Source organism: Marmota marmota, unplaced genomic scaffold, assembly GCF_001458135.2.
Source record: "Marmota marmota marmota unplaced genomic scaffold, marMar, whole genome shotgun sequence".
NCBI classification, from domain to species: domain Eukaryota; kingdom Metazoa; phylum Chordata; class Mammalia; order Rodentia; family Sciuridae; genus Marmota; species Marmota marmota.
In genome coordinates, this window is record NW_026000153.1 from 25156579 (window position 1) to 25177837 (window position 21259).

General features: G+C 41.4%; 1 protein-coding gene across 23 annotated transcripts in view; it reads left to right on the top strand.

Annotated features, from left to right (window-relative positions):
* Positions 1-21259, top strand: part of Ikzf1 (IKAROS family zinc finger 1) — a 96439-nt gene that overhangs the window by 71584 nt on the left and 3596 nt on the right. For 14 of the 23 annotated variants that reach the window (XM_048786597.1, XM_048786608.1, XM_048786598.1 and 11 more), the window contains 3 exons: positions 2943-3110; positions 7458-7583; positions 12642-12776. In XM_048786597.1, the coding sequence (XP_048642554.1) occupies positions 2943-3110; positions 7458-7583; positions 12642-12776 (429 nt within the window). The remainder of the gene's footprint in view (positions 1-2942; positions 3111-7457; positions 7584-12641; positions 12777-21259) is intronic. The other 9 variants (XM_048786603.1, XM_048786614.1, XM_048786607.1 and 6 more) reach the window with 3 other exon arrangements.

Here is a 21259-nt window from a genome sequence, read left to right on the forward strand (position 1 = left end):
ATAAATGATAAAGAGCAAACAGATTTAAAAAAAAAAAAAAAAAGGAAATTGCCATGCCCAGACTCTGTCCCAATCTGTCACGTCAAAAAGCACATGCACTGTGCTCCCTGACCACAATACTGCTCCTTAGTGCAGGGGCAACAGGAACAGGCCCAGGTCCCTTCTTGGGATACAAACATTTTTCAATCCATCTTCTTTGGATAGGCCCTCAGAAATCTCTTGAGGTACATATCCATAAAGACTTGCTCTTTTACCCAATTAAATTATTAAGAGGGTCTCCAAAATTCTTACAGAGAGCCCCTACAATGGAAAATGTGTAGAAGTCTCTGGGATAAAAAACTAAACTTGGAATTTGCAATCATCAAAGTCCTCATCCAAGTTAAATAAATATAAATGCAAGTTTGGAGAAACTTAATTTTACTTAGATGCAGGAACAAGCTGCTGACGTGCCAAGGGCAGGCAGCTGCCACTGGCAAGGGAAGGAGAATACAGAACCAGGGCCCTGTTATGCAGCCCCGCTTCACGGATGTGCCCCCTTAGGTTTAAACCTCCAAGAGCAAGATCCCTTGAGTGGAACACTGTGTTCACTTTGAGGAATGCTATCTTCAAGACCCCTTGCCCTGGCCCTGGGCTACATATGCACCCACACAAGCAGTCAGAAGCAAATAGATTTCCAGTGGAGCTGGCCACAGCAGGATCCACGAAGGCTGTGGACTCAAATCAGAAGACAAGTCTGACTCTGCAAGAAACACTGACTTGCCTCCCTGCAGGAGGGAGATGTGCCTGTAATCATCTGAACAGTGGCTCTACCTGTGTAGTGCAGCTCTTCCCTGTAGCAGCTCAGACCTTAGGGAGACCTGACTCTTCCCCTCTTCCCCAGCACAGCAAGGGTCCTTCCTGTGTTAGGCCCTTCGGGTCATATCACAAACATACTTATGTCACCAGGAGGATCCCCACATCCTCACTATGAACATTTTTGTGACATGGACTTTCCCCACTGTCTTTCCCATCCCGCCTGAGGGTGCCCCCTTCCAAATAAGAATACCCTATGGTTGGAGGCACATTCTGATTCACCGGGTCTGGGTCTCTCTGCACACAGTAGTCAGTCTTCTTTCTCCTTTTTATCCACTTGGAGTTAAACATACATATTCATGAACAGGTATAATGAAGGCCTAGAAGTATATCTAATCAATAATTAACTGACCTCTTCATGGGAGGCTCTGCAGGGCTACCTGGCTCCCAGCTATTTCAACCTCCCCTTCCAATATCAGCTACATAGGTGGGCTTGGAACTCAGGGAAGAAGGTAGTTAGTGAGTTCATTTTATTATTACTTTCCAACCTGCTTGACTTGAAACTCTTTCTCTCTGCTCCGCCAAGTCCAAATGGGACAGGAATTTGGGAGAAATATTGAATGTATTCTAGTGAGAGCCATGTCCCTCCAACTGACCTATAATTGAATAGCACTGCAAATTAGTTTCAACTTTTTATAGTAGCACATCTTTCCTGCACAATGAAAAAGAGCGATGATCATCAGGAAATTCAAGTGCCAATATAGACTTTAAAATTTAATCTGGTGTGGATTTTAATAGTACCAGATATGCTTTACTTAATTGTTTTTGATAAGTGCTGTCTCCTTCATCACAGTCAGATCAATCATTTGGGAACACCATTGAAAAGACATTTTAACACATTCTTTATTCCTATGAAAAACTTTTTACCTGGGACATACATTTTTGTGGTTATCTCAGTACCAGGAATTGTGGTCACTAAGTTCCCTTCTTATAAATGAAGCATTTTTTTTTCAATTATTTTTTGAAAGAACGTTAATATTTTCTTACTTAAACAAGACAAATGTATCACTCCTTTCAGTGGGAATCAAATGCAATGTTCATCAAGTTAGATTCCAAGATCTGTGACTCCCCAGTAAGACAACAGCCTGTTTCATTCTTGCAAAGACCTGTTCATCCCCTTCATAAGATCCTGAGTCTAAGCAGAAGTTTCAGGTGCTTAGTCACAAATGCAGTGGTACCACCCTGGAAGAATCCCTCAGTGATAACGACATGGCATCTCTCAGATTGTCTGTAGTTGAAATATGATTTGTCATCTATGGATGTAGACAAATAAGTGCTTAAAAGGCTTAAGAAGTTGTAAAGAAAGAAAAATACAAGGAATCTCAACGAACTCCGACCTTCATGCCCTGCCGTAGGGAGATCTGGGACTTTTCTTTGAAAAATGGGTCCTTGCTTCACTGTTTCTTAACTTCTCATTTTATTCAATCTTTCTCTCTTTTTTTTCTCTCTCTCTTCCTCTCTCACCCTCACTTTCTCTGTCTGTCTCTCTCCTGATTTGCCTGCTTAGGGACAGACAGGTAATGGAGAAGAAATTGAAAGGGAAAATACAGGGAAAATGTAAATGAAAAGAAGTTATTATAACTGTTATAATGAAGTGCCTTTCATTTAAATATAAGAATGTAACGCTGAAATGAACTTGTGATCCTGAAATGCATTTTTAATGAGTTTCCTTTTTATTTTGCTGCTTCAGTGGCATATTTTAAAGACCCTTTGAAAAAAGCCACATTAAAAACCCCACCAAATGCCACAACACGCAAAATTGGATATTGGTTTATTCCAAAACTGCTGATCAGGAAGAGTGGCTCTTCATCACAAAATGTTGCAGTCACTTTATTTAAATGAGTTTGAATTTGCATTGTGATGTGCCATTCTGATTTAGGGAAAAAAAATTAGATTTTCAGATCAAATTGACCCAGCCAGTGAAGCGTTAAGGAGCTGGCAGGTTTAGTCTGAAAGCCTCATGTTCTATCAAACCTGCAGCCGGTGGAAGTCACCGAGCCCCCGTGGGAAACAACTTTCTCGCTGCTGTCGTCGTCCTCTTGTCCCCACACTGAGTTTTGTAATCACCGGCTCTCCTCTCCTCATCCCAGGGGAACGGCCTTTCCAGTGCAACCAGTGTGGGGCCTCCTTCACCCAGAAAGGCAACCTGCTGCGGCACATCAAGCTGCACTCCGGGGAGAAGCCCTTCAAGTGCCACCTCTGTAACTACGCCTGCCGCCGGAGGGATGCCCTCACCGGTCACCTGAGGACGCATTCCGGTAGGTCCCCTGGGCGTAGGCCAGGAATGTCTGGTACCCCAGGCAAGGGGAGCCTCCACTGCAGTGGTGTGGGGCTCTAGGTCATGCATCGTGTACTTGGGAATTGTCCTTGCTGGCTGCCTTCCTGCCTGGCCCTGTACACAGTCCTCCATGGCTACTGGCTGCCATGATTTCAGCATGGGCCTCAGTACCTCACTTTCCACTGAAACAGAGGAAATGGGCAGGGAAAATCATAAACGCATGCACACACCACACACACACACACATGCCAGGAAATGTCACCTCAGGGAGCATGTTTCAGAAGAGGCCTCCTTATTCCATTTTTTCAGGTAAGTGAGATTTTTACAAAGAATTTTTCCAGCTGTATCTTCACCAGGTGCACTGCTCATGCCCTAGATGTTTCCAAATACACTTTTTTTCTGTCTTACATGGAGTATTTTTAATAGCAGTAGGGACAGTTTTCTTTGCAGAGGTGACACATCAAAGTGGCTTAGGACATAACCCCACCAACCAAGGACATGCCCACCCAAGTCCAAGAGTGATTCTTCATGTCAGTGACCAGTCAGGGCCTCAGCAGGAGAGGGCAGTTTGGGACTTTCACCAGATTTTAGATAGCAGTATTTGTCTTTAAGTATATCCCAAATTATTGGGAGTCTCAAGTCAATCATGATTAGCAGTTGTCCAAATACTCCTAACCTATATCACACAGGAAGTCTTTAGTTAGGTTAGATCTGCCTCCTGAGAAATCTTCCTATGTGTTTCGTTATCCAGTAGCTCTATCCTCTTAAAGATCAGAGAAATAAAGGTTGTATGTTGCTTGCCTACAGTGTGTCTCCACATGACATGCATGGGTTTCTTCCACACTGTCCAGTAGGGATATGTGAGATCGACTTTGTGAACTGGAGGTTGATGGTCCCTCCCTTTGGGAGTGTCTGGCCCCAACCAACCACTTCTTAGGCCGTTTACAGCAGCACTCTGGGCAGGTGCTATGGGGGAATGCCTTAGAACAGCTTTTCCCTGCTGTCCCAAGTAGCAGGATAAGGAGGATCCTCCCTCAAAGAAGGTGGGGACATGTGTTCTTTGCAAAAGACTTACAGGGTTAAGGCCACCTCTTCCCAAATGTGACAAGTGTATTTCCTGGTGCAGGTTTTAGATACCTCTCCTCTGTCCATCTCTTTGTCTCACATTTACTGAGCCCCTCAGGGTGCTCAGTCTCCAAGGGGTTGCAGGTACACACAAGTAAAACACCAGTGTCTCACAGGGGACATGGCAGAGCATACGAGGGCCCAGTGGAACAGAAAGCAGATGGTGGACAGTAGGTTTGGGTAGGAGGGAGAGAATTCCAATAGGGGGAGGGCTTGAATACCTGCCCAAGGCCCATTTCTGAGTTTCTTTAGGGGAGTTCTAAATGAGTGTGATTCTGCAGTGATCCTAGAATAAAGTGTTTACACATTTTAGCAAGTATTGGCAAGAGCTTGGTCCTTCTGGTGAGTAGTCCCTGTGGGAAGGGCATTCACTGAGTCACCTGGAGAAAAGGGTGAGGAGTCCCAGGCTGTGAGCCCTCTCTGTTCCCATCTCCTTCCTGGTAATGAGCATGCTGGAGGTTCCCAAAAGGCTTATAATCAGAAAATTGTGATGATTTGGGTAAGCTTCTTGAAACCTGCCAAGAAAGGAGCAGTTTCCAGCAGAGGAGTTGTTCTCCTTAACAAAATGGGCTGGTCAGGAGGGGGTGCCAATAGGATTGTGACCTCCTCACCTGGAAGAGAACATGCTCAGTCTGGGGAGTAGTTTGTTGCAGGGGAATAGGGAGAATAGAAGGCTCTCCTGAGACAGGGACCTGACTCCATGGCAGTGAGCACTTACAAGTGTTTACATGTGATGATCATGTGTGGACCCTCCTGCAGGTGAGGTGATGCCAAGGACAAACTGACAAATATGGCCCCTGTAGGGTTCATCTGCGCATCCCACAGTACTGCATGCTGTGACCTAGCAGAAAGCAACTTCACGTCTATCATTTGCAAGGGGTCATACAGGCACAGACACAGTTGACAGCAATAGTGCCCTCAGGTTTATAGGAGGCACACCTTCCCAAGTTGGTGGAAACCACAGACTCATTCTGAGGCTGATACCAACCATATCCTCAGCATCTTGGGATCACTCTCATTTGCAATACAAATATCTCCTGCATATATCAGTCCTTAGAACTTCAGATGATGACTCTCTCTTTTCTCTCCTGTGAAATGAGGAAAATCTAGTACAGTATTGTATGTTATTCTGGCTCCATGCCTGCTTATTTCATTCAGTAAGTCTCTGAGTAATTACGTATAACAGGTGGCAGACTTTCGATCGTTTAATTATGTTATGATTCCATCAAAGAGTAAATGGAGAAAGCTGTCCTAGATTCAGTGACACTGGTGATTCTACTGTCTGAAAGTGACTTTGGCACAGAGTTCTTGAAAGAAAAAAAAAGCAGTAATTTTGGACTCTTCAAAAAGATTTCACAGAACAAAATTTATCTGGCAAACTCAAAAGTAGCCACATTATATTCTCTTGTAGAATGTCTATGCCCCTCATTCTATTAAAAGCCAGAGTCATCCACACAGTTATCCCTAGCAACCAGTGGTAACCAGAAGTTCCAGATGCCAACATGTTAGTTATAGAATTTTTAGAGCTGTAGAATTCATCCCATGCTCATATCAAGAAAAGTTTGAGGGATCAGGAGGGATAGGGGTGCAGTCTCCTTCTTCATTCCTTCTTTGAAAGTTGCAACCTTTATTAGAAGACTTTCTTTGTTCCTGGAGATATATTTCAGTTGCTTACAGAGATGATTTTTTATATTCCAGAGTTAAAATCACTCATATACTCAGAAAAATGGATACCTAGACACCATGCCATTTATACAAGAGGAAATTTTGATAATGTAATTCACCAATGGTATAGATTTTCCAGGAAAGAACATGGATTTATTATCTGTATCCTATTAATTTCTAAGATAGTACTCAATAAAATTGCCTTTTAGGCAACATTCCATATTTCATCATTATTTCCTAATGTTGGGGGACACATCAGTTTCTATAGATAAAGAAAGATCCCTGTTATCTCTACTGAATGTTCCCCAAGTCAAATTTTGGTTTTCATATTTCTCTTCTTTAATCATGGCATCATTTTACCCAGGAAAAAGATTGAATTAACATATACATTGGTTAAACCAGTTATCAAACAAATATTCCTGAATACTTTGAAATATGTTAAATCAAACAGCACAAGCAGGAAGATCCTATCCTGGTGTTAGGGTAGAAATTTATATTCCTTAAGGATTAAATAAATATTGGCTATTTTATCTTTAAAAATGGTTTATATCAAAGTCTTTAAATAGGCATGATATGGTTTCCTTGCTAGTCTTCTTTTCCCAAAATGCCACTCACTAAAATCCAAGAAGGGCTAAACTCATTTCATAACATCACTGCCCAACACATTAGCTATTAACCATACGTAGTCTTCTAATTTTAGCAATATAAAATTAAACAAAATTAAAACTTCTATCATCTGTGTCACAAGCCAGAATTCAGACCTTCAGTAGACACATGGGCTATGGCTACCATGTTTTGACAGCCATGTAGAAAACATTTCCATAATCCTGAATATATCAAACAGGGCTGGTCTCAAACCTACATTATCCTAATGCTCTATGGTGAGAAAACAGTAAACTCAGTTCATGGAAAATATAGTAGGTGTTGTGTGTATCCTTATATAAAATATTTTGTATAGATAATGCAAGTTAAAATATATTTGCATTATGTAATAAAATGCAATCTAGAAATATAATGATCATTTCATTGAAGCATAAATTTATCCAGTTTAGCCTCCTGAATTAAATTCACCCTAGTCACACTAGATATAGCCCCTATGTTGCACCAGACCTGGCCTATATCATAAAATTGGACAGGAAGCCTTTGACTGGGGGTGAATCATAGATTACCCAGCCTTCCTCATTTATTTTTTGTCCAGTTATTTGGCATCCACATTATAACATTCCAGTGGTTTGATTTTTTCCAGTTAAAAGACAGGTGTCAGCGATTTCGTGGAGGAGAGAATTTGATAGTCAATACAATAGACAAATTAAGAAGAAACATGAGTCACATGAGTTCTTGGTACAGTCAAGTACTTCCCTGCACATTAACATTTTTAAGTTCAGTAATTTTTGACTGAGTCCATAATGCTTTTAGCTCTCAAGAGTAGAATATTTTTTTTTTACTTTTTTTTGGTAAGAATTGTATTGCATGCATTGCCAAGACACAGAAGGCCAGCATTTAATTGGGGTCTTGAACTCAATTGTGTTTTCTGCAGTTGGTAAGCCTCACAAATGTGGATATTGTGGCCGAAGCTATAAACAGCGAAGCTCTTTAGAGGAACATAAAGAGCGATGCCACAACTACTTGGAAAGCATGGGCCTTCCAGGCACGCTGTACCCAGGTAAGCGCTGAAGCTCCGAGGCTGGACGTGATTTCTCTCCCTCCCAGCACTGTGCATGAACAGCCATAGGAGCAGAGCTGTGGGCCTGCTACCCACCATGGCTGAGAGGGAACTTTTTGACCAATAACATTGCAATTTCACTAGGAGCATGTTCTTCTTCTCCACTTCTCAGGTCTGACCAGATAGAGCTTGTCTTAAAACACCCTCCCTGTTCAAATCTGTAGAAACACCTAAAACAGTAGTGGCTCATGAAAATTTTTGGTTTTTTAGGTGTTGATTTGTGCTATGGTTTTTTTTTTTTTTTTTTGTGGTTTTGACTTCTTTTTTCAAATCTGGAGTCATGGGCAGGGGCTGTAGATCTGTGATAAAGTGCTTGCCTAGCATGCGTGTGAGGTCCTAGGGTTGATCCTCAGCACAGCAAAAAAACGAAAGCACAGAAAAGTCTAGAGTAATAATTGTTTCTTTGTACTTAATAATTGGAACAAGATATGAAATCTGGTTTAAAATCTATTTTTATTAAGTTGATCAAATATGGACTTCCAGACTGTGATTTCCATCATATCACTTCCAACCTATGATTTCCATCATAGGTTCGGATCAAGGGCAGAGTATCCACACCTGCCAGGAATGTGAGGGCAAAGCTTATTGGTAGACCCTGACAGTCAGTAGTATTGAGGCTGTCAAGGAAGTAGAGGAAGTTGAATTTGTCTCCTGAACTGTGTTATGTATTTTGCATAACGACATAGCACTTGATTCAAGTCTTTAGATAATGCAAAGTGAAAGTACTGAAGAAGGCTGATTTACTCAGAGGAGTGGCAGTGTTATAAAAGGTTCTCTTCTGACTTCATAAGAGATTAGAGATTTATAAATAGATCAAATGAAGTTAAGCTCTTTCAAAACACTATTCATTTAGTAATCATTAGATTATAGGGTAGAAATCAAATTAATGGTTACAAATTTTCTAAGCCTCACTCAATGTTGTGACAATTAGTTTATAAAAGAAAATTCATCAGAGTACACTCAGATTATTAATGGCAGATGAGCGCAGGAGAAAAGAATGGTCAGAAGTCCTAATTCGGATTAGTCTTGGCATCAACTTATCACATGGCAAGAGATGGTGTGGTCTAGTGTGGTCCCTCTTATTGATCTGCTGTGGACCTGAGGCCCATGATTTCTCTGGGCCTCAGTCTTTTCACCTGTGAAATGGAAAAATTCAATGACATTATCATTTACCTTTCTTCAAAATCTAAGGTCTAGGTTGGAGAGGCATTGAGAGTGAGTGGAAAATGAGACACTGAATGGAAAAATAATAATAATTTAATGGTAATTTAACAATTATCAATTTTGGCCAGCCCTAAGATAGAAGAATGGGGGAGGAGAATATATTTTTTTTAAATGAAATGTGAATACTCAGATACTTTATTTTTCTGTAAAAAAATATTAATTAATGGGTTCTGGAAACAAGTGGTCCTAATGATGTAATTTATACACTAATTTTTAGTAAGCCATTTTATACACTCAACAAATATTTACTGAGGATTTATTAACTGCAATACCAAGCTCTGTTGAATAAAATAATCTGATGTAGACATAGATCTAAGACAAAACCAGTGGAATAAACAGACCTAGTGCATAGTGTTGTCTCTTTCTTCCACCCTTTTCATTGCTAAAGAAACAAGCTGTCACCTACAGCAGCCTGTGAGCTGTTTTTCAGGAGAGAAACAACAGTCATTTCACGAGACCCAGGATTGAGTTTCATTGCTGAATCTGTTTCTTAATGCAATCCGGATATGTTAGTCAACTTTCCGTTGCTGTGACAAAACACTTAAGAAAATCAGCTGAAAGGAGGAAAGATTTATTTTGGCTTGCTGTTTCATAGGTTTCAGTCCATGGTCATTTTGCCCCTATTGCTTTGGGCCCATGATAGGACAGAACATCATGGCAGAGAGCTCATGGTAGAGCAGAGCTGCCCACCTCACAGCAACCAGGGAACTAGAAGATAGAGGAAGAGGTTAGGGACAAGATACAGGCTTCAAGGGCATACCCCACCATCCCCAGTGACCTGCTATGTCCAACTAGGCCCTAACTTTTAAAGTTTCCACCATCTCCCAATAGCTTCACCAGCTGGGGACCAAGCTTTCCACACATGTGCCTTTGGGAAACATTCCAAACCACATCACCAGGCCTCATCTTTTAAATGTGAGTGATAGTGCCTGTCTGGTCATCCTCAAAGAAGTCCCAAGAAAAGCACAAGAGAACATGTAGACATGAGAACAAGCAGCCTAGATGTCCATACCAGACTTATCTCAACAGAGAAGTTGAAGTCTCTGATGGATGGACAACTCCAACTTGATTCTCCATTGATGTCTTTGTCAGTAAGCTGGTGTGCCAGTGAGAGTTATTTCATGTTTCCATGTGGTGAGAATCAGTTTTAGCCTAAAATGTTAATCTGTTCCCATTGATGGTCAGGTAATGGGGAACAATACAGTAATGGCTTCATGTCCCTATTCTCAATAGGTGTGAAGGCTCCTCTAGAAAGATGCAGTCATCTGATCTCAATGTGGCCACAGACAGAGCCAGCTGTGCTAGCATTTAATGACATTGAGATTTTCCTGCCTTTTGTTAAAGATGTGCAGCAAAATTTAAATATCTTTAGCCAGTATGTGTGTATATGAGCTTTCTGACACCTGTTGCAATTTCCTAATATCTTGATATATCAAATAAAGTGTCAGAAGTAATCAATGTACAAAGACAAAAGTTCGGGTCTTGCATTTTTGTATCTTCCAGTCAGTCATTGGTTGGCCTCATGCTTTGGACCTATGGCAAAGTAGCAAATCATGACATCACCATGAGCCAGGGGAGCAGGGAAGTAAGGGTCTGGAGCCCCACAGTGCCCTTTGAGGGCATGTCCCCAGTGACCTAAGGCTCACTTAATACCCTACCTCTCAAAAGTTCTACTACCTCCCACCAGTGTCACCCTGGGGACTAAGCCTTTAACAGTGTGCCTTCGGGCAGCCAAAGATAGCTTTATTTTACCATTGTTGACACCTATCCCTTGCAGGCATACAGTAAGTACTAGTTTAAGGAATTTGCAGCATTGAGAGGATACATCAAAAGAACTTTCATGAAAGTTAAATGCTAGACTACGTGCAGGACTGGGAGGGAAGGGGAGTTCCCTGCAGAGGTCTTGGTCATGTCAGCTGTGCTGTGCCAGGGCCAGTTGAACCTGCACCTTCTTTGGCTTCCCCCCTCTCTTGTCCCCCACCCCACATCCCTCAGAGATCAGCCCTCATCAGTGCTCAGAGGGACTGTTGAGTAATCTCTTGGCTCCCCAGCCCCTGTTCAGTTGGGTCCATTAAGTAAATACAATGGCTAGTTTAAAGAATGTAAAGTAAGATTTATTTTTCTGACTATAATTTTCCTTAGTAAAAGGCTTTTGGTCACCTGTTGCAATTTCCTAATATCTTTATGGAAAAAATAAGTGTTTCTTGAACCTCAAGAACACAAATTGAGGAGTAAGTAAGGATGATGTAGCTAGAGATTCTAGAGCTTTAGGTTCACGTTTCCCTTACTGCGGTCAGCTCTGGGGGTCAAAGCCTGTGGTATGGTCAGGAGAAATCCCATATGAGACGTGAGGGCATTGCAGACAGGTCACTGGGCCTGTTTTACAGAGGAGGATCATTTAAATGAGCATGTTAATTAGATAGGTGAAGTATAAAATCGGTAGCATTGGGTTTTATGGATTTATATATATCCTTTCCTATAAATTGGGGTGTGGGCTATACACCTTGACTTATTTGATTCACAGATTTCCACTATTAGAAAATGAAATAAATACATCAGCAATATCATCCAAAACATGGGTTTTTGAAGTAGTGTTCATAATACCAATAAAGACATAAAATACTTGGGAATCCTTATATTAAAGAAAGTGACCAAACCACAACAAGGCAAGAAAGAGTGTGGAAGATTGCAGAGGGACAGCAGTGTGGACACTATCCATGGACATCCTCCCAAATAAAGGCATGGTTTTAATATAAAATTGCTTTGTAAATCTTGTTGGAGTTAGGTAACCACATATGAATCTGGAAAAAAATTGGCAAGTCTAGCATTATATGAAAATGTGGCTATAATGTGTAGAACTCTTTGAAGAATATACAGGTAAATCAATATTAGAAATGAATACACCTAAAGACCTTGTGATAATCAACACAAAGTACCTGAGAAGGAGCATAAAGCAGAATGGGTGTTGGGGGAATTGATTCAATATGTGGAAGGTGGGCAGCTTATATTTTCCTTAAACATTGGGTTAAATTTCAGGGACATGAAAGAGTTGTATTTCAAAAATCCCAGCCATAAAATCTAGAAGTCAATAGATGCTATTATGCAGGATGCAAAGCTGTATCTTCAATTATGAAAAGAGGTAATATAGAAAAAGAGAGATGGACTAGAAAAAGCCTTCATAAGCATTTGCCTTCAGGATCTCTGTCTTCAAAGTGTGCAGATGGTATTTGACTACAAAGAGTCTGCTCTGTGTTCAGGGATAAGGAGGTCTGGGTTCTGCCCCCACTTTGCCAAGATGTGCCAAAGGATCCCAAATGGCCATGTTCCTGCATCTTAGTTCTCTGTGCCAGTCAGTGGAGTCAGAGTCCTAAGTCTTTTCTAGATCTGAAAGTTCTTTGATTCTCAGAGGGCTATTGTTAGGATGGATTGAGGTTGTGGATTTATATTTTGAAAGGTTAGAAGGACTCTTCAGAGGAACACAATTACCTAATCTAGGCCCAGCCCTGGGTGATGGTGGTGGTAATTATTCTTTTGGTCTTGGGGATGAAGTGTGGTTATAGGAAGGAGCATGAGCAGGTGGCTGGTCTTTGACATTGTTATAGCCAAGTCTCTGTCTGTCTGGCAGGGTTGCTGGGAAGATTAGTCATAATCATAATTAGGAATGTCCTGGCTCTCTTAGGCACTTAACAAATGTCAGATGTAACACTGGACATGACAGACTCCTTTAAATCTAAGCCTTTCTAAACTGGCCTCTCTAACTGTCTTTGACTTTAGTCATTAAAGAAGAAACTAATCACAGTGAGATGGCAGAAGACCTGTGCAAGATAGGATCAGAGAGATCCCTCGTGCTGGACAGACTAGCAAGTAACGTCGCCAGACGTAAGAGCTCTATGCCTCAAAAATTCCTTGGTAAGAGTTAAAATGTTTGCTCTCTCTTAAAAAAAATAACTATGTGGGTATTGTAGACTCAAGAGAAAATTAGTTGAGGGTAGAAGAAAGGGAAAAAAAATCGTAGTTTTTGAAAAGCAAAAAGTGGTAAGCTTAATATGTCTTAGAAATTTTTTCCAATAAGTTTCTTTATATTGACCTCCCTCTCCCACCAGTTTTTCTTAGATGTGATTTTGCAAGCATCTGGGGCCCTTGGTGTGATCTGCCTGGGGTCACTGTCTCTCTTGAGGGTGGCCAGGTTAGTATGCCTAGGATCAAGAGCCTGGAGGCCCATCACACAGTGAGACCCCCCTCATGCCTGCATACCCTCTTTGAGCTTCAGATTCCCACTTTTCACAAGAAGCCCATAGCGCTCCCCTTGGCGGGGGGACCATGAGAGTTAATAAGAGGAATCGCACAGCAACTGGCCCCTGAGAGGTGCCTAGTGAAAGGGAGATACAGCTAGGACTATTATTTTGAGCATTCATTCCTTAAGAGGAAGAAATATGCAGAGTGAGGCTCCTCTTCCTTGAGAAGCTGTTGCCTAGTGTAGATGATAGAAAGATACATCCATACCTGTCATCCAGGCTGGATGCTGGAAGGGCAAGGAGGACATTGAGACAGGTGCCCCAGTGGCATTCATTAGGATCAGAGACCAGCCTAAGGTCAGTACAGGGCCACTCATTAACCCTGTGGCCTCAGAAAATGACTCAGCCTCCCCAAGCCTTGGTTCTTTTTTTTTAATATTTTTTTAGATGTTGATGAACGTTTATTTAATTCATTTGTTTATGTGCAGTGCTAAGAATCAAACCCAGTGCCTCACACATGCTAGGCAAGTGCTCTACCACTGAGCCACAACCCCAGCCCCTTGTTTCTATTTTTATGTGACTCACAGAGTTATTGTGCACATAGCATGACCCCAAGGATGTGAGAAGGTTTAGAAATCCTCTCAACTATTATCCTGGAAAGAGTCATGTCCAGGAAAGATGACCAGTAGAAGATTCATGAAGATGAGAGGGATGTGAGAGAGAGGAGTAGGATTTCAGCACATTATAGAATTTGGAAGAGTAGGGCAGGGTTCTAGACAGACAGATAAAGATAACGAAATGGCAGTGGTGGAGGGGGAGGGAGTGGGGTTCCTGGGTCATGATGGAGGAGCAGGCGTGTTTCTGCCTTAGTTCATGTACCCAGGAAGCAATGAAAGTGAAGTTGTCCCAGAAGGCTCTGGCCACGTGGTGAATGGCCTTTGCATGCCAATGTGAGAGATGTGCCCTCTTTCAGAAGGCAGGAAAAGCACGGACGTGTTTTTAATAGCAGCTTGAGAAAGACAGCAAGGACCAGAAATGGATTGGAAAAGGGAAAGTGAGGGAGTGATGGCATCAACAGAGACAGGAGGGAGGTTTGGTGAAAGAGAAATGGAGGGTGAGGGCAGGGATTTGGTGAAGGAAACAGTGGGTTTCACTGTCTAGAGTAGAGTAGTATACCATTTGCAGAAAAGATAAATCCAGGTGCTAGAATGAGAGGGAATTCTAGTTTTATGTGCTAATTTTCAAGGACCATGTTCAGTGAGTGGCCCACGAGAGATTGTTGCTGGGAGAGGGGATGGAGCTAGAAGAGTAGTTAATGAAGCCTGGGGCCCCAGAGGGCACTGCAGGAAGAAGAAAAGGATAGAGGGGAGGTAAAATTCTTGGGCAACAGCCTCCTTCTTGCAGCTTTAAATAGGGTTCCATTTTATTTGGGAGGAGTATTGGGGATTGAACTCGACCCTGAGCAACATCCCCTATTTTGTATTTTTATTTAAGATAGGGTCTCAGCGAGTTGCTTAGTGCCTCGCTGTTGCTGAGGCTGGCTTTGAATTCAAGATCCTCCTGCCTCAGCCTACCAAGCTGCTGGGATTACAGGCGTCACCACACCCAGTAGGATTTCATTTTGATCTATTGATTAAATAGAGGTTTGTCATAAATTGGTGGTTGGGAGAACAGGGCAGGAAAATATTCAGTTTAAAAATAAGTAAATGAGTAAAAATTCTACCTGGAGACACCTTGTGGGATGATGTAATTGTGAGCTGTATGACTGTGAGAGCAAGGGAGACTCTTCATTTCTTGAGCAGAGTAGGAACAAAGTGCTGGGCTGAATGAGGTAAGCTGTTAGAGTGAATGAGACTTCTGTAGCACCAAGTGCAGGGTCCCCAGCTCCTTCCCTGGGCAGGAAGCACCACTGGGAGGCTCCTGACATAGGCAGTGAGCAAGGGTTTGATGGAGCAACCCGGAAGATGGGCAGAGAGGAAGCAGCAAGTGTGTCCAAGGGTTGTGAAGAGTTACTGACCCTGGGAAGTAGGATATGACTTCCTCTTTCAATTTAGGGACCTGGAGAATGCCATATGATCTAATAAGTGCACAACTGCTTTAGATTTTGGAGACATCAAATCAATTGGAACATCTGTGAAATTCTACCATAGCCACCCCAGTGAGACCAGTGTGGATGTTGTCCTGATTCACATGCCTCTCTATTCAAAGGATAAAACAAAAATGAGACCAAAAAGAAGAAGGGGGAAAAAAGTACTCTAAGGGAGTAAAGCTCAGATGAGAGTGAAGGCTTCAGGGGAAAGGTTAACACAGGAGGAAGAAGCATCATAGGAACAGCTGGACCAGGGTAGCAGAAGCAGAGTCTGGAAGGAAGGCCTCACAGCTTCTCTGGCTTCTCTTGTTTCCCTGGGACTTGGTGATTGGCAGTTCAAGTCTGAAACTGTGCTTCTCGCACATTGCCATCAACTATTCCTAACTTGTCACAGATTCTCCAAGGGAGATGGATCTCAAAGATCCCTTCTTTACCTCCAGAATGCTGTTTATCCTTCAGGTAAACTGAGAAGGAGGGTAGGAATCCAGCTATTTATTACCTGCTGGTCCAGCAATGGTGCAGTTGCAAGAGCTCTGGTCCAGTTGCTCCAGGGTGCAGGTCCGGCTGTGCCTGTCAGGTGACCGGAAGCTGGTCTTGAGCAGTCTTAAATTTGGTGTCACCATCTCTGAAATGGGGTGGGTCTGCATCCCTTCCCCCTCCCCAGAGCAGTTTTGAGGATCATCAGGGATACTACATGTGGCAGTGCTTTCAACACTAGAAAGCACATTGAAAAGGTTAAGATGGTGTTATTTTCATGTTGCATATTGCTCAGAATGGTAAAGTTGAAATTATTGATACAGGAGCTATGACTAAAAATTTTAAATCAAATCTTGGCAGAGTATGAAGAAGTATTTGTTTTGCTAGCAACATTCCTCACTATTATATCCACCAAAGAGCCCGCCCTCTAAGATCATCTGAAATGGTCAATGGGATCAATGAATCCAGTGAGGAAAAGGAGTTTATGTTAAATAGTGGTGCTCATTCTTTTTTTTTTTTTTTCTTAAGTCGGTATGGTGATTGGGATGGGAACATTTTTAAAATGCAAAAATCACAAAGAGGAAAATAATGATGATCAATATTCCTGCTAATCTTCATAAACTATCTTGGCATATTTTCTTTTTTACAAGAAGAAGACACCCTGTTGTATTATTAAAATGATACATGGTTATAGTAAAAAAATGATGCAAAGATTAATGTGTTTAAATCACCACAAAACCCAACATCCATAAATTACCAATATTAAATATTTTTCTCTCTCCTATATATGAGTCAATAAGGTGATGAATAGGTGGATCAAGATAGATGTGAAATAAATACCTTCATAAAGACTCTATCATGTTAAACACATTTTAAATTTAAGAGATGATAAAGAACCCAGATAAAACTGGAGGACTGGCTGATCTCCAATTAAATATTCAGATGGGAATATCATTTTTTAAAGGATTACTCTAAGATTAAATATTTATTATGGCTGGGCATAGGGGTGTACACCTCTAATTCCAGCAACTTGGGAGGCTGAGGCAGGAGGATCAGAAGTTTGAGACCAGCCTGGGCAACTTAGCAAGATCCCATCTCAAAATAAAAAAATAGAAAAGCTCAGTCCCCAGTTCTGTGTGTGTGTGTGTGTGTGTGTGTGTGTCCTGCACTTGGGCTCTCTCTGTCTGAGAAATAAGGATATTATTCCGCTTTCCAATGTTCACAGTTATATTATTGTTTTTACATTGTCCAACCTCAAAATATTTACATCTGCTCTTATAATCATTACTGACACAATAGTTTAGCTATTTATTACCATCTGTATATTTAAACAGATTCAAGAATCAGGCCCAGTCCTTTTGCCACTATTTCTCTTTATTTCAGTTAATCTCTTCATGGAGTAGACTTGACATTCAACCAACCTTTTGGGAAAGGTTCCACAGCTGATCCATTCCCTCCATCACTGTGTATGAGAATGTCCGCCTGTCACCCCTGTACCAGGAGAGCATCCTGACGGACCTTGGTGGCTCTTCCTTTTTTTTCTTGGGCAACTCTTCCTCTTTTCTCTGAGAATTCTAGATCATGCCATGTTGAAATTACTTATTGAATATTGCTATGGAGATATCTAAGTCTGGTGTCCTTTTTTTTCTTTATAGCAATTTTCATTTTTCCCTAAATGTCTTGAGAGCTCTTTCTTTACTAAAGTCACATGCCATAACTGGGATGCATTCTGGTGTTTTGCATCCAAGTAAAAATTTTCTACCATTTTAATTTGAAGTTTCCCTCTTTCTCTCTTTATTTCTTAGCAATACACTTTTATGTATCTTTTATATTTATTTGTTATGATCTCTAGTTAGGGATCCAGTTATCCTTATATTGAATAATTTGTCTTCCATATCTGTTAGCATATCCTTAAGTTTTATTTTTATTTCTTTGTCTTTAAATATTTATTCACTGTTATTACCTTGTGTTTTCCCTTTAAGTCAATAATTCAATTTTTAGCACATTTTGTTTTATTAACTTGCTGTTTCTTATTCATCTACTAAATGGATAATAATACTGATTTGGACTTCACTGTCCCAATCTGAAGTCCATTCATTTTTTTCCCCTTTTCCTTCCATTCGTTCCCTTTTTTCCTTTTATTCTGTTCATTTTGAATGTTAAAACTCAATTTTTAAACATTGACTTCATGTCATGAAGCAATTATGAGGTATTTCATCTCCTTGAATTAGGTTTTTGTTCCCTAGGATGGACTTGATTTGTCTTACTTTCTTTCTTCCCTTGTATTGCTAGAAAATATTTTCATAGTAACCCTGACATTCCTTTTCATCTCGCTTATTCTACTTGGTCTGATATAACTTGATTGATGTTTCAACGTTCTTCCCATTGTATCTGAGACTTTTTTTTTCCTTTGAGAGCTATCGACGTTTTTAAATCCTGAAAAAATGCCAAGGATGGGGTTGGGGGAGTTCAGGTGAGGCAAAGTGCTGCCTTTGTTAGAAGATGTTCCCTTGGCTCACTCTCTCTTGTTTTGAGATCTGGTTAAATTCCCTAAACCAGCAGCACTATAGTGCCTCCTGTCCCCACAGGGGACACTTTGGGGGCTTTGGGCCATCTTCTCCAGCGGCCTAAATCATTAATGTCTTCCTTCTGTCCAAGGGAACCAGCCTATCTGCTTACTTCTCCAGTGTCATCTGGTTCTTGCTAACAGAGGGTTCAACAGTTCTTGATCAGAAGAGGAAACAGATGCTTATTTGAATCCTTTCTGTGTAAATATGAGGATATTAGGGAAAATGCTGAACATGTGGTTTGATTAATACCTAAGCATTTCAGAAATGAGATTAAAAGCTGAGCTTTTCCTCTATCTCATGCAAGAATTTTGTTTCTTTCCTTGGAGAGAAAGAGAGATATCTCATTAGAATGTGTTTTTCTTTAGCTGATGGTTGTTGGTAAATTTCATTGATTTTTATTTTTCTCCTTGTGTTGTATATTAAGGAAGAGTAATTCCATGGGTAGCTTCAAATATGCCATAATATCTGGGATATAGGTTTGTTTGTTTTTCCTATACCTATTTGTTGTTGATACCAAGTCTTTAAAACAACAGACTTCAGTGGTTACTTAGGTAACCAGAGAACCACGACTTTGGGAAGAAACAAGATGTTTCCGTGAGAAAGCACCAATTTTGGTGTGGCTACACACTTACATTTAGCAGAATTGAGTACCAAGCCCACTCCCCTCCTCTCTTTGCCAAGATTTGTTAGGAGGATAGACTTGGGTACACACCAGAGTAAGTTCATTCTATTCTGGAGTTAGTGGAACAAGGCATATAGAACCTCAACACAAAAAAAACAAGAAATGTGCACAGTTTCAGGACTGGCTATACAATTATGTCTAACCTTGGATGAAGGGAAATACTACTACTTTGGTCCCTACCATTAATGGCCAAAAAGTTTCATTTTGTCCAGTTTCTGAGAGAGTGTCACTGGCCACAGACAAGTTTTCTTTCTGTAGGATCAAATTGTATGTTATCAGGGCATGTGCCACTTCTGACCACCAATAGAGGGTAACAAATGAAACTAAGTTGTTACATGATGCATGTCCATTAAGAATAAGGAATGCAACCTAAGGAGACTTCTTAGTACAATAGGGCATATATTCCTGGTCACTCCTTAATGGTCACAGACTGTTTAAAGGACTATCTGTAAATTTACAAGCTAGTAAGGAGTAGCTCAGGTGAAGGTGAGAACCACAGGTAAAATGGAGAGCATATTGGGATTCCACTCTGCCACCACCCTCACTAGCTACCATTACCCATAACCCGGACACTGAGGAGAGTCCTGGTCACCACCGCACATGTATCTGTGAAGTCTGTTCTCTCCACAGTGACTGGAAAGTCCACTTCTTCCTTCAAACCCTTCAGTGGCTTCTGTTTTTCTTTGGATGGTCTCTACTTTGTCTAGCAGACCCTGCCTCTCCTGCCTACCACTCTGATACCATGCCTGCACCCAGGACTCTGGCCCCTAGACCTTCACTGGGTCTCATCAAAGCTCCAGGCCCCTTCTTTCCTCCCTTCCCTCTGGCTGTCCCAGTGCCAAGACACAAAAGCTCACTCAGCTGACTGCCTCTTATGAGATAAGAATTCTGAGTGAGTCAGACACGGTGGTGCATGCCTATAATCCCAGCAATTCAGGAAGCTGAAGCAGGAGGATTGCAAGTTCAAACCCAATCTCAGCAAATTAGTGAGGCCCTAAGCAACTCAGCAAGACCCTGTCTCTAATAAAATATAAAGAGGCCTGGGGATGTGGCTCTGTGGTTAAACACCCCTAGGTTCTATCCTGATACCAAACAAAAGGAAAAGAGTCATGAGTTATACTTCCATGGCAAGCCTTCCTTTAGGGATGAATTATTTGGACCATCATGCTTTAATGTGTGTGCCACTTGCTCTCTGTGTGCTGCTGAGGACAGGCAACATTTTCACTTCCTTACCTTTCATCCCTACCGGGCACTCAGTTGTGTTGAAGAAAGGAAGGAGACAGAATGAAGAATAAAATGAAAAGAGCTCAGACATTGCCATAGGTGGCCTCATGTGATCTGACTTACTCATTTACCATCACTGGATGTAACCCAAGTCAGTGGTCCTGGCAGTAAGAGTGCAAAAGTGTTGCTTTTATCAATGAATTGGCTAATTAAGCCATGATTTCATACTGGACTTAAAAAACAATATATTGAAAAGGTGTGCTTTAATTTTATCTCATTATTAGACTGTATACTCCAAAGCTTATTACATAAAGCTAAATCTAGTCTCAGATTTCACAATTACCAGGGGAAGTGAACTTGCATTAGTCAGTTCCCCATCATTATAATGAAATTCTTGAGATAATCAAGTTATAAAGAAAAAAGGTTTATTTTGACCCACAGTTTTGGAGGTTCTATTTCAAGACTGATTGGCCCCTCTGCTTGGGTCTATGGAAAGGTTCAAGATAGGAGCACTTAGCAGAGAAAATACACTCACCTCATGATCAGGAAGTAAAAGAAAAGAAGAGGAGAGGGCTTGGATCCCTCTATTCCTTTCAAGAGCCTCTCCCCACCCCAGTGGTCTGTGATTCTCCTACTAGGCTCCACCTCGTTTTTTGTGTGGTGGGGGGCACCAGGGATTGAACTCAAGGGTGCTCGACCCCAGACCTATTATTTTATTTAGATACAGAGTCTCATGACTTGCTTAAGGCCTTGCTTTTGTTGAGGCTGGCTTTGAACTGGAGATCCAAACCACTGGGATTACAGGCTTGCACCACTGACCAGGCTAGGCTCCACCTCTTAAAGGTGCACCCACCTTTCAATAATGCTATACTGGGGACTAACCCTTTAACACATGGGCCTTTGTGGACATTCAAGATCAAGAGTATAGCAGAGTTCATCTACTCCTACAAACTGATGATATGACATCATAAGTTCCTAGAGATCAAGGCCCAATAACCACTGAGTTCTCAGCAGTAGTTCCCTGTACATCAGGAGGGCTTGGTACATATTTAAAGAATAAATGAAAGACCTGCTATTCTCCCCTGCAACTTCCTCAGTTCACCTCCTACTTTCTA